The sequence below is a fragment of the Capsella rubella genome, unplaced genomic scaffold, assembly GCF_000375325.1.
Source record: "Capsella rubella cultivar Monte Gargano unplaced genomic scaffold, Caprub1_0 scaffold_2, whole genome shotgun sequence".
Taxonomy (NCBI): Eukaryota; Viridiplantae; Streptophyta; class Magnoliopsida; order Brassicales; family Brassicaceae; genus Capsella; species Capsella rubella.
The window spans coordinates 13,591,144-13,604,351 of NW_006238922.1; the positions used below are offsets into that span (position 1 = coordinate 13,591,144).

At 37.4% G+C, this 13,208-nt stretch overlaps 3 protein-coding genes across 7 annotated transcripts; 1 reads left to right on the plus strand and 2 right to left on the minus strand.

Moving 5' to 3' along the window:
- The first annotated feature begins 2,564 nt into the window (after positions 1-2,564).
- Positions 2,565-4,811, plus strand: LOC17894022 (syntaxin-52). Of its 5 annotated transcripts, none has more exons than XM_023788285.1 (6): positions 2,565-2,738; positions 3,329-3,550; positions 3,664-3,869; positions 3,963-4,063; positions 4,145-4,193; positions 4,415-4,536. In XM_023788285.1, exons 2-6 carry the CDS (start codon positions 3,333-3,335, stop codon positions 4,534-4,536), a joined length of 696 nt encoding a protein of 231 aa, XP_023644053.1. In that variant the 5' UTR covers positions 2,565-2,738; positions 3,329-3,332. The 5 variants fall into 5 exon arrangements, with proteins under 5 accessions (XP_023644053.1, XP_023644050.1, XP_006302763.1 ...); XM_023788282.1 differs by having other exon boundaries at positions 2,567-2,738; positions 3,315-3,550; positions 4,145-4,189; positions 4,415-4,811; XM_006302701.2 differs by having other exon boundaries at positions 2,568-2,738; positions 4,145-4,189; positions 4,415-4,811.
- Positions 4,812-5,769: 958 nt separating this feature from the next.
- On the minus strand, positions 5,770-8,549 carry LOC17894669 (protein ACTIVITY OF BC1 COMPLEX KINASE 3, chloroplastic). Its single transcript, XM_006301851.2, has 4 exons — positions 8,082-8,549; positions 7,764-7,991; positions 6,170-7,615; positions 5,770-6,080 (listed from the first exon to the last, which is right to left on the minus strand). The coding sequence occupies exons 1-4, from the start codon at positions 8,418-8,420 to the stop codon at positions 5,952-5,954; spliced, it is 2,142 nt and encodes a 713-aa protein (XP_006301913.1). The 5' UTR covers positions 8,421-8,549; the 3' UTR covers positions 5,770-5,951.
- A 175-nt stretch (positions 8,550-8,724) lies between these two features.
- On the minus strand, positions 8,725-13,203 carry LOC17896107 (sodium/hydrogen exchanger 6). Its single transcript, XM_023788614.1, has 22 exons — positions 12,886-13,203; positions 12,740-12,791; positions 12,490-12,549; positions 12,331-12,355; positions 12,131-12,216; positions 11,919-12,030; positions 11,770-11,832; positions 11,641-11,660; positions 11,463-11,557; positions 11,107-11,135; positions 10,989-11,020; positions 10,843-10,890; positions 10,681-10,741; positions 10,496-10,593; positions 10,320-10,395; positions 10,201-10,220; positions 9,983-10,080; positions 9,787-9,896; positions 9,605-9,688; positions 9,358-9,458; positions 9,175-9,275; positions 8,725-9,072 (listed from the first exon to the last, which is right to left on the minus strand). The coding sequence occupies exons 1-22, from the start codon at positions 13,070-13,072 to the stop codon at positions 9,023-9,025; spliced, it is 1,608 nt and encodes a 535-aa protein (XP_023644382.1). The 5' UTR covers positions 13,073-13,203; the 3' UTR covers positions 8,725-9,022.
- Between the last annotated feature and the right edge of the window lie 5 nt (positions 13,204-13,208).

The following is a 13,208-nucleotide window of genomic DNA, read 5'->3' on the forward strand; positions in this document are numbered from 1 at the left end:
CACTATTATTTTGTATTAAATTTAATAAACCAAAGCTGGTCACAGAAATATATGAGAATTACTTTAATATGTATATATATAAGTAATTTACATTAGTATAATCTTTCTTGTCACATATACGTACGTATTTGCATATATCAGCTAATTAAAGATCATTTCTAGAGTATGTAGTCTCTCTTAAAATGGTATCTGCAAATAAGTTTTAAGATTTTTCATGCCAATGTTGTGCGTAGCTAGAGAAAAAAATATACATGTACATGCTGATGTTGTGCCAATAACGATATTTTTTCTTCGACACTATGTTTAGTTTTTTTTTTCTTTCTAATTTTCGATGTATGCTAACCAAGTTATTCGATCTACATATTTATTATACTAATCATCAGGTTAAAAGTATAAATACATAGATATACATCTCAAGAATGTGTATATAGATAGCTACATTATTTTGTACTGTGGCATGAGTATGATTATGAGGATTAACTATATTAATCAGTGTGGATTACAGCTGTGATTTAGTAAGACGGACTAATTTGCTTTGAAAACAAGAAGCTAGGAATCGAATACTATATAGTAATACAGTACATGGTAAATAGAATACTAATAAAAAAATATGGTTTATGTATCCCAAGGACAAAAACAAAACAAGAATTGAAGCTTCTATGCCCTCAAAATTGCAGTCAAATGTTGGGAAGAAAAATGATGTATCGTACCTTGAATTATGCTCCCACTTACATTTTTTATTGCATCAATTTCAGTGCAGTATTGTTGAAAATTTAGTACTAATTTATACAAAATGACCTTAAACTTCCAAATTTGTTCCTTACTTACTGTATTAGTTATTTAATCTGAATAACGTTAGCAACTAGTATGAGATTTATACAAAGAGCTAAGTTATAGTATGATTGAACGTGTTAATTACGGTGCATTTCCACTCGTTTTTAAAAATAATAATAAAAATAATAATAATAATAATTTCATCACTTAGCAAGTTAGCATCTATTTGTATTTTTTTAATTATATAAATTATATTGTAGTTTATTGTTGAAATATTAATGCATAATTAAGTCCAATTCAAAAACCTTTTTAAGGTTGTGAAAATAGCAGAATTACTATATGACTTTAAGCATCCCGCATATCCCCATCAAACAATATCATAATACTGTATTAATATGTATGCAAAAGGCATGGGGGATATTGTAAACTATATGAATTCCTAAAATACAATTCTTATTATTAAATTATGAAATCATCCATGTTAAAAAAAAAAAAAGTTCAATATACGAAAAAATGAAATATAGATATAGAGACTTTTGATGAGTCAGAGTCATTGACAAAAGGAATAATAATAAGAAGAAGAAGAAGAATCCCTATAAAGAAGATAAATGGTAATGGAAACCGTACGTAGGAGGTGAGAATGGCACGTGCGGTAGGAAGAAGCAAAATCCAGAAAGGCCGTGGAGGAGAGAGCACGTGATGGTCCAACACCAAATCCACGATTCAAGGTCCCCTCGTTTGACTTAGCCTTTTTAGTCTTGAGATTCTCCCTTCACACAAGAAAAAGACTTACCCCTTTCTCTTCATCATTCTCCCCTTTATTTATTTCCCCCAAACAAGTAATTAATTACATTTAAAGAGTATACTGTAGTATATGATATGGTGGTGGAAACTTTAGGTCCTAAATTCTATGTAACGAAGAAACACATAGTAGTAAAAAAATAAAAAATTGGATTCTCACGGTAAATCATCTCTTCGTAACCATTTATGAAACTCACAATTAAAGGTAATCTCTGTTGGCTGGCTGCCCGATATTAATTACAATAAATCTTAGTTGAGATGTGCCGTTGCCTTCACGAAGACGTCATCTGCATTAAACCCTTATTAATGAAGGGTTTAATCATATAGATGCCAACATGTTCTGAAACTTTATAATGTTATTTTTAGAGTCCTCCATTATGGGCTATTGTGTGTGTACGTTCGTACGTATAAATTCAAAGTATAGATTGTGTATACAATAAATGTATATTGTGTTGTACATGTACAGTTTCGTCCAGGTGGATTCCTTTACTGGATTAGCTGGTTATACAGTATTATGTATATTTTTTTTGATGGGTTATTGTATATTTATAACAAGAAAAGAAATGGGTAAACTGGTTGCATCATTCATCATTGTATTGTATGTCATACAAGTGTCTTTAATTACTGAGGTTTTATCAGATACAGGAACCACCAGCCTAAATCACTCCGGTCCGTTTTCGCCGTCCATGAGAAAGAACGGCGCGTCGTTTTATGTGTATAATAAATGGGCCATAAAGTATCCCAGTTTTTGAATTCAACCCATTTAATGTAAAAAGCCCAACGACACCCACTCACTATTGTTATGTATTTATACTATCTAACCCTTAATTTCTTTCAATTTTGTCATCTCAACCCTAACTTTCTTTAATCAATATTAAATCCCACTTTCTTCAATATCACATCAACGAGGTGGGAATGGGCCGATAAACGTAAAACGAGGTCGTTTCCACCACAGCTGGTTGGGTAAATAAAGTTTTTAAAATCCCATTCTCTTCGGTTGGCGTTGCGTTACAGATTTTTTTGACTAATTTCCATTATTAGACGCCGTCCACGGGAGAGGAGCCTGTAAAGTCAGCACGACGATCTCGTTTCCATCTTCAAAGTAGAGAAGACCCGTGAGAATCACCAGAGGTTTGATTCGCGCCTGCATATAATTAATTAGGGTAAGCTTTTCGATTCTTCTCTCGATCTAAATTTAGGTCAATTGCTTTGATTTGGGGATTATTCCGTGTTTATGGATCATGGCTGGGTATCTCAGATTTTGTGCCTCAGTGGCTGATTCTTTGCTTATCCTCTTGGGATTTTGCCTCTAGTTTCTGCTTCCGCCGTCTCAATTTTCTTCTACGTAACAGTAAAGTTTTTTTTTTTTTTTTTAATCTTCCCGCCTGAATTTTCAGATAAAGATTGAGGTTTTGTGTCTGTCTGTACTGATGCATAATTTCTTCTTTTATCTGAAATTTATGTTCTTCACTGCATTTTTGTTTTGTTTTGTTTTGTTATTATTGTGAGTGACTCGCTAAAAGCTTCTAAATTTGTCGCTTTTTGGTGCAAAGCTCATACACTGCTTATGGTAATTGTGTTGAGAGATTCTCTTGTTCATTTAAGGTTTATCAGCTACTTGCATCTAGTTTTTAACCCCTCTCATCATTTCTTTTAATGATCTATTGAGCTACTTTTGATTTTCTCTAGATGATCTTTATGTAGAAGATTAAGATTGTTGCTTTCTTTTCATTACTTAGGTACTTGTTTTCAGGTCAATGGCATCTTCTTCGGATGCATGGGTGAGAGAGTACAACGAGGCTTTAAAACTCTCTGAGGATATAAATGGCATGATGTCTGAAAGGAATGCTGCAGGTTTAACCGGGCCTGATGCTCAACGTCGTGCCTCAGCAATACGAAGAAAGATCACCATTTTGGGGACCCGATTAGACAGTCTACAATCCCTCCTTGTGAAGGTTCCTGGGAAGCAGAATGTGTAAGCCATTGTTAATATATAGTTGCCTGTTACCCATAGTAGACAACACTTAAGTTTTATGTTGCCTGACCTATGTGATTATTGTTTATGTGTATGCAAATTCTGATAAGCAGTTCTGATAAAGAGATGAATCGTCGCAAGGATATGGTTGCCAATTTGAGATCAAAAACAAATCAGGTGGCCTCTACTTTGAATATGTCAAACTTTGCAAATAGAGACAGCTTGCTTGGGCCAGATATAAAGCCAGATGATGCGCTGAACAGAGTCTCTGGCATGGACAACCAAGGAATTGTTGTATTTCAACGGCAAGTTATGCGAGGTAATCTGTGGTATGTAAACTATTCTAGGACCATAGTAATTATATTGCCTTCTGTATTGATTGCCTTTTAAATGTATTTATTTCCATGATTAGAACAAGACGAGGGACTTGAGAAGTTGGAGGAAACAGTCATGAGTACCAAACACATTGCTCTCGCTGTCAACGAGGAGCTCACTCTGCAGACAAGGCTAATTGTATGTATCTGCTTTTTGTTCATTGCTTTTCTGGTTGATTATGAATTCTTTTCTAATGAAATTTGGCTTTCTTCCATGCAGGATGACCTAGATTACCATGTGGATGCCACTGACTCTCGCTTACGGGTAAGTATATGCTTTGAACAAATTAGTATCATTAGTCACTAGCTTAAGCTGATCAATTGATAAGCTAAATACCAATAAGAGGGCAAGCAAGTGATTTTTACAATACACAGGTCTATTATGTCCAAGAACGTGTCTTTAGTTGTTTTTTTAATTATAATTGTTTTAAGTTTAATTTTATTTCACATCTCGTCTTGGATTTGATGTTGTGTTTCTTGATAATGATAGCGTGTGCAAAAGAGCCTTGCCGTGATGAACAAGAGCATGAAAAGTGGTTGCTCATGCATGTCCATGCTCTTATCAGTGCTTGGAATCGTTGGTCTTGCTCTTGTGATTTGGCTGCTGGTTAAGTACCTGTAGTGCCAACATGGTGGTAACCAGTGAAAGCTTATCATGTTCTATCAGCCTCTCTTCTGTGCTTAATGGTTGTTTTCTATTCCTTGTTTCGATATTTATGCTCTGGTTTTCTCTCCTTCCACTGATTCTTCTTCTGTGAGGCAAAGGAGAATACCGCTGCGTGTAAGAAACTTGTAAGAAGTATATAATCTGTATTGCCTTTGTATTGTCCACGAATTGTAAACTTATTTTCTATATATGGTATGGCTCATACTTGGGTTCAATTTAAGTAGTAGTGGCTAGGACAACGCAGAGAACGAATGATCAAAACGACAGAATGAATTCCTTTTTTGTGCGATAAATCTTGATCTCAGTCATTTGATTCTGTATGGTTAAGCTTTTAGCACTGTAGGCGCTGCTTCTGATGGAAGTGTTGGTCACATTCACCTCCTCTTGCGTAATTTCATCGTTTGGAGCAATTCTCACTATATTTAAATGTATAATGTTTTAAATTTTTAATGTTAAATTTTTGTACGAAAAATAAAAATAATAATAGTCATAGACAGACAAACTGTAACAACAGGTTAACCGTATTTGGGCTTTTTATTTTTATCTTATATAATTTGACCATAAATAAAAAAGGACATGGCCTAAAAATATCGGCTCAACTTCCGTCTCAAACTAAAAATACCGTGTCACGCGCTCAATTTATTTATTTTAGCAAAAACAGCGATTTCCGCGAGTAAATCTAGGGGAGGTGGCGTCAACGCGCTCATTGTGAGAGTGGGCGAGAAACTTGAATTTCGCAGCTCGACGACCACGCGCGTATACCGCCCAATGGGCTAGAAGGAGCTTAGAATTTCCAAATACCTTTAGACCCATTACATTAAAAAAAAGACCCAATAGCAAAATAAATAAGCCTTCAAACCTTCACAGGCATGTTGTTGATTGATTTTCAAAAAATCATCATTTTTATTTTTTTTATTCTTCATTGCTGCTATCTCCTCTGATTATGTGACTCGAAGGGATTTATTTGGTAAGCATGTAGATTTTGGTTTCTACAACTGAAAGTAGGTTCTCTTGCATGAAAGTTTTAAGAGAGACAAGGTCTAAGCAGTTTATCAGAAAAGCGTTACTTACCCAAAGCCTTCCTCCAACAGTGAGGATGAGCATAAGCACTTAAGTTTTTGGACTGTACATTACTCAACTGTATAGACTATAGAGTGTTTTGAACTACAAAATCCCAATTTTGCAATCAAATGCCTATACTGTGGAAGCATTTCTCATCGGTTATACTTTGGTCTTTAACACAAGTAAAATACAAAGAGAAAGAATGATACTATATTACTGTAACATGATGCAATTCTGTGGTTTCCGAGTGTCTCGGCTTAATATACACTTTACCATTTCACTGATAAGAAAAGAGCATTTATGGGGTTGGTGCCGAAGATGGTGTTGTGGCTCGAAGGAGTTGTTGCAGAAATCGAGCTGCAAGTCGTTGGCCTACACCACCTGCAACACGTCCTCCAAGTCTTCGTGCCTCTGGTTGTTGTAACACCTGAATAACAAAATAAGAGTTTCTTTAGCTCATCGCACAATTACAATATGTCGATACCGATCAGTCAGGCACAAGATCAATGAAGTCACCTGTAGTATTGGCTGCAAAATAGCAGGATCAAAGCTTTCTGAAGATTGAAGAAGTCCCCAGATTCTAGAGACCTGATCTCGAAGCTCAAGCGTACTTTGAAGTTCTGTAGTACTCATTGTCAGAGGGCCATTCCCACTTCCATTGAAGACAAGAGATCGCAGAAACTCTGGAAGGGAATTGTATGTATCAACAACAGTGCCCAACGCAATCGCTTCACTAACTCGTACAGCTTCTTTAATTACTAACAGTCGAAGCTCTTCACCATTTGGATCCAGCAACAGCTTCAAAACTGGTTGTAGAGCATCTTTTGCTGAGAAGTCTCTATCTTTACTTCCCTGTTGTAAAAGGTTCTCGAGTCTATTCCACCTAAATTTTCCATCTTTAAATAGAAGCTCGATAAGGGCATCTCTTAGATATGGGTTTGGATCAGTGAGAAGCCTTTTGGCAAAGTATGGGTATGAAGCAGCTAACACTTTGAAATTAGGATCTGCGTAAAGTGCCAAACCTTCAAGCACAGTAAGCGACCTCAGAATCAAAGCATAGTAGGCCGGGACATTAAATGGATACTGATAGAAGACAGCACCTAGACCATCAACCAAAGTTTTGAAATTGAGCTCGCTCACGGTATAATTAAGTGCATCGTCAAAGAAGTCTCTGAGAGCTGGTATGATGGGAGTAACATCCACATCAGGAGACAAAAACTTCAAAGCGTAGTAATCTCGGGCCATGGCTTCATAATCTCGGTTCACTAAATGAACAACATGACCTATGATAGCAAATCTAGCTTCCTCGGGTGTCTCACTCATCATTCCAAAGTCTAGAAAGGCAAGTTTTCCATCAGGTGTTGCCAAGAGATTACCAGGATGAGGGTCAGCGTGGAAAAAACCATACTCTAAGAGTTGCCGTAAGCTACACTGAATTCCGGTATTTACAAGATCCAGAACCTTTAAACCCTGACTCTCAATGACAAGTTGTTCGTTCAGTTTCGTTCCCTCTACCCATTCCATTGTTAGAACTTTGCGGCCCGTGTAATCCCAGAATATATCAGGTACAAGAACATCTGCTTTATCAGCGTACAGTTTTTTAAACCTTCTGGCATTTTGCGCCTCTTGGACGTAGTTTAGTTCCTGGTAAACTCTGCAGGCAAACTCATCGATAAGGGTAAGGACATCGGTAGTGATGAAGTCTACATACTTGTTAATGAGTTTCCCAACTCCTCTAATGAGGTAGAAGTCAAGGCCAATGGCTTCTTCGATTCCAGGGCGTTGAACTTTGACAGCAACAACCTGACCAGAATACCTCAACTGAGCTTTGTAAACCTGGCCAAGACTAGCTGCTGCGATTGGCTCTGGGGATATAGACGAGAAAATGGACTCTAGAGACAAATCCAACTCTCTCTCAATGCAAGCAAAGGCCTCTGCATCAGGGAAGGTTGGCAAAGCATCCTATTTAGGAACTCAAACAAATAATATTAAAAGTTAGAGAATGTTATCTTGCCTATTCCAAATAAAAGTTTCATTCTGTATTTCATATACGCAATTTCGTTATACTAAATATGTAAAGGTGAGTAAAATAGATGGGTAAGAGGTGAACCTGAAGCTCTGCAAGTTCTTCAAGGTAATCGGGTGGACAGAGGTCTGGTCGGGTGGACAAACCTTGACCCAGTTTAACAAAAGTAGGCCCGAGACGAGTGAAAATGCGCCGGAGCTCGCCTGCTCTCTTCTTCATGTTCTTGTCTAAGTTGCCTTGCTTCTGATCAATCCCCAATTTCAAAGCGAAACCGCCCAAAGCTCCCAATATCTCCAAACTTCTCCGCAAAGCCTAAGTCCGAAATTGAGCTGCAACTCTCAGCGGTGGAACCATAATTTTGACAAAACTTGAAACTTCCAAAAACTGACGAAGTAAGCTAACCTTGAAAGGCTGAGAGCCATGCTTCCTGGCGATGAGCTCCGGAGAATAGACAGAAGCATCAACAGCGCGACCCAGAGCTCGTGCCTCCGCTTGAAGATCATCGGCGAGATCAGCTCGTCGGTATTGTACAACCGGCGCCGTAGTCGCTCTCGGCGATGGAGAAGGAGTCGCCGGTGCTCCATCCTCTCTAGGCCTAGCTTGAACAAGAGCCGCACGAGCAAATCTCCTCCGATTGACAAAGAAAAACTTAGAATTTGCGCCATTTCTTTTCGAATTGCGTAAGGAAAGACCATCGCCGAATAGAGTTAAACCCAGCGACTGACCAACCACCAGACTCATCGTGTAACTCTTGCCCCACCCAACAATGGACTTGGCGATAATCAGAGAGGGAAAGAAAAGAGAGGAAGGAAGAAATCAGATTGTGATTGCCCAGCCAGTAACAGCCATGAAAGAAGAAGAAGAACAAAGAGAGAAGAGAGAGATATTTATGAACGAAAGATAGAGAGATTAGAAGCGTTTTTGGTTACTACTTTGGGGATTCAACTAAAATAAACATATATTACACGAAAAAACAAGGTCCACACTTTGGGCGTGCCGTGACGTTCTCTATATTTAATTCTCTCAATCCCGGAAACAACAAAACTACAAGACAAAAAGGCCTTCATAGCATTTCCAGAGAAATTTATACGGAACAAGATTCCTGGGATAGACAAGTATACCAGTCATGGCCATCAAGTTTTTTTTTTTTTTTCCTTTTCTTCTTTTTGTGAATGTAATTAGTCCCAACCTAACAATATCCATTGAGGTTCAAAGCAACAACACAGTCCCACATTAGAGAGAACTCTCTAGAAGAAACCCTTCTCACTACTTCCTCCCATACATCCCATTTTGTTTTATGTACATCTATGCCAGTGAAAAACTAGATATCTTGTCTCGGGGATTTAGCCGCGGTTATTTAGATTTCCTCTTCTAGTAAATGGGATTCGTTCTTCTGCAAAACCCATACAATTTACATTTCATGGTTTTTCTTGTGGGAATCATAAATAAACCACTATCATAGTGAAACAAAAGATTTGCGTTATTATGATATTACCATGGTGTTGCTGTATGTTACCCTCATCATCATAATCTCCGTTGTTACTTGTGAAGAACGGTGTTAGGTAGTTCCTATCTAGTTCTGTGAATGATGCCGCACTGCATACAACAAAACAATAAACCAATGGGTTGAAAGCCCACTCAATTTGTTGTGAGGCGTGAGAGTTGATGAGTCATTTACCTCTTATGGAACTCTCTTAATTTTGTCCTGAATCCACTCCCTGACGGTGTATCTTCATCATCATAACTAGTCATATAACGACTGTTCACCACCTCAAAGCCCTGACAAAACCATATTCATCATCTCGTTTTCCACACCAAGAGACCGAGACGTTATAATAGGACAGATCGTCCGTCTTTAGGACATGAACTCTACAAAAATGGCCCCGAAAAAGAAAAAAATATATATATATATTCACTCGACTTACATCACCTAAAGATGGATCGTGGCTATCACCTACAACCTCTAGGGCTTCAAGCATTGTACCAGTGGATCCTCCAATCAGTAACACCTGCAATCAGTTATCAAGAATCACATGTTACGCAAAATAGTTTGGCTCAGCTATCAGCAACAGAAGTTTAAAGCTGTTCCTAAAAAATGATGGATTACCGTCAGAACAACAATGGCTGTAGTTGCAGTGAATATAGTTTGACCATGTCCTTCTGGGAGATCGTGAACAGATTGCAGAGCAAGAGCAAAAGCCATAGCACCTCGAAGTCCTATACAATCCACATGGCTTTGTTTTGTTATTACTGATGAATTAAAAAAAAATAACTACCTATGGGAACAAAGTGCAGAACCTTACCACTATACCAAAGTGCTTTTTGGTGCGTCATTGGTATTTTCCTATGAGCAGGTCGTGCCAGATTGACCAAATATCCACAACCAAACACATTAGCTGCCCTGAGTAAGACATATATAGAGTAACATTATCAGACACCAAAAACAACAGCAAAAGAAAAAGCTGTTTGGAAATGAATATATGTACTTGCACAGATCATAAAAGTGAAACAAAAAGCATACCTTGCAATTACGATAAATAACTGAAGTTCGTCATCAAGGATAAAAAGACAGTTAAGGAACAACATATAACTATGGAACTAACTGAATTCAAATTCAGTGAAACTTGAGTAAGAGGATACAATAGAGAAAAAGATGAATCCCACATGTGACCAACTATGCTTTTCCATGGCAATATCAAAACCCATGTAGATGAACCTGCAGATTTGGTCATTTGAAATTTTAAGATCAAGTCATCAACTAATATTACAGATACAAACTATTAATATGCACGAGAGAATAAGAATCAAATACATACACAAAAGTCTCTGCCAGTGAAGATATCAGATGAAAAAATGCAGACACAAATCGCTGAGAATTTGCAGACAAGTTTGAGTAGGTATAATGTTTCATGACCTGGAAGGCACAGACGGTTCCCATCATACTACTTTACTTGGGCGAAAATCATTACACATTGAATTCATGTAATTAAGTGCAACTTACAATCCCTGTAAATAGAATCGATACGATGCCAGAAAGACTGAGACCTTCAGCAAGCATGTATCTAGCAGAAAAAAGTAAGTTACAAATTGCAACAATTTCTAATTCTATGAGAATGAAATATAGGAGACACATAACTAATATAGAAGAGAAGAGTTTTATTACGAGAAATATGGAAAAAGAACAAAGAGACAGCACTCCAAGTTCTGCAGACTGAAAGAAGGAGCGAGAGAATCAGAATCAAATATATCATTGCTGACCATTGGAACTTGAAATAAAGAAATCTGCAAACACAGACTATGGTCACTCACTTGTCAACATCCAGTCCTGCATACTTGAATAGGTGCTTTGCATTAAGGCTAACAACTCGTCAATGAGTATATAATGAAGTGAAATATTCAGAAGAATCTAAAACGACAAAAAGGATATGAGGGCAGAGGTAAATCCAACTCCAACGCCTGCAGAAGCACATATTTGTCTTTTTTATTACCCAGAGAAAAAAATATAAGAATATATAATGACATAAGAAAATCTTGAAAGCTTGAAAAGACAAATTTAGTATGATAATTATATAAGAATATATAATGACATAAGAAAATCTTGAAAGCTTGAAAAGACAAATTTAGTATGATAATTCTGTGATATATTTTTTAGTTAAAACTTATTCATAAATCATAAGTTCAAATTTTATTAGCATGTCTGCCATGCCATTTCAAGTTGAAAGAGCCAAACCATGTATGAAATATAGGGACAAAGGAAAAGTAAGGTAGGTGATTAAAGCAAACCTGCAGACATTGAACCAACAAACGTTTCGAGAAACCTGACTATCACCATAAAGAAATTTTGTCCAGAGGAATGACTTCTCACCAAGGACATTGTCCTGCATCCCAGTTTATAGGCTTGTTAAAATACCTTACCATCTGACTATCGTGTTTCAACCCTATTTTGCATTAGTTTACAGACCTGTAGAGAGATATCGCCATCTGCCAAAAGCAACATAATAAAGAGAAAGACCTGATAAGTAATGTATAACATTTTTCATCCTAATATATACATATAGGAAGCAGAAATCACTTCTCAAAAACTACTTACAGCATCATTTAAAACTGATTCTCCAAACACCAGGGCATACAAATTTACATCTGAACCAAGTTCCTGCCAAAAAATTACAGTAGTAAGAAGTGGTCGAAGCTAGTATTATTCAAATTATTGTGAATATCCCCGTAAAGCAGTGAAAGTACCTGAAATATAGACAATACAGTGACAGGATCAGTGGCTGAGATAAGAGAGCCAAACATGAGACACTCAACGAATGGAAGTCTGTACATGAGAAACATCACTCCGCCAAGGTACCTTCAAAAGGAAAAAATACATCTATGAATGACAGAAAGAGGGCCTTTTCTGTCAACAAACTGTTACAAACATAAGCCAAGTAAAAGAAAGAGATACTTACACTAGCAATCCAGTGACCATGGAAGCTACAAAAGTTCCAAGCACTGAAAAAGTGACAATGGCTCCAAAGTTTGAAAAGAAAGGTTTCTGCATAAAACCCAGCAACAATGTAAGCATCGTCAAGAATTTGAAAGCAAGGATGCGATCTCTGATGTGAATAACAAGAAAAGCAAGAAAGACATGAGAGGTTTCTGCACTTACAGGTTGCAGACTGAAGCCTGACTGGGTGCAAACAAGTACGTCAAGGAAAACAATATATTTAGTTGCCAATTGAGAATCATTTAGAAGATTATGACACACAGAGACGTACGCAAACTAAAGGCAAGAGCAATAGCAAATATAAACTCGATTAAAGGATATAATATGATGGGAGGCAGCAGAAACAGAAAGAAGAACTCATCGTGGAAATTGAACCATGTCCTGGAGAAAAGCAAAATTGATTAGCACTCGAGAATACTTCCTATATAACACATAATAATGAATATGTGAGTAATTTACTCTCCTTTGAGTTTCCAGGTTAGTGGAGAAAGGACATAAAAGTAGCAATAAAATTAATTAATTGAGGAAATAATAAAATATAAAAATATAAAAATTAAGAAGTTCAACGAACCTTATGCTAGTCTCCGTGTTCGAGATGTTGGCTAAACCACCAACGATCAGCCCTAAAATTCCACAAGGAATCAAACAAAACAATCGATGGAACACGGGAAGGGCGATCAAAATGCAAAGGAGTAAGAAGAAGACGAGAAAACAAACCGATTAGAAGCGAAGCAGAAGCTTCAGGCAGATAATAGAACTTATGACGGCGAAGGACATGACCCAGTACAAAAGAGAGGACGAGCATCATGATCTGAAGCAAAATTCCGACTCCGGCGGCTTGCTGCTGCTTCTCTTGCCCTTGCGGGTCGTGAATCGCCGGCGAAATCTGTACCTCCGACGACATTACGCCTCGACGGAATTAAAAAAAAACCCTAGGGTTTCTATCAGTGTCACTTCGTCTTGTTTGCTCTTTCTCTTCTTCGTCTTTGTTCCCACACGCAGAGATTCACGAAAACGGAACTAATGAAACTCGTGAGATG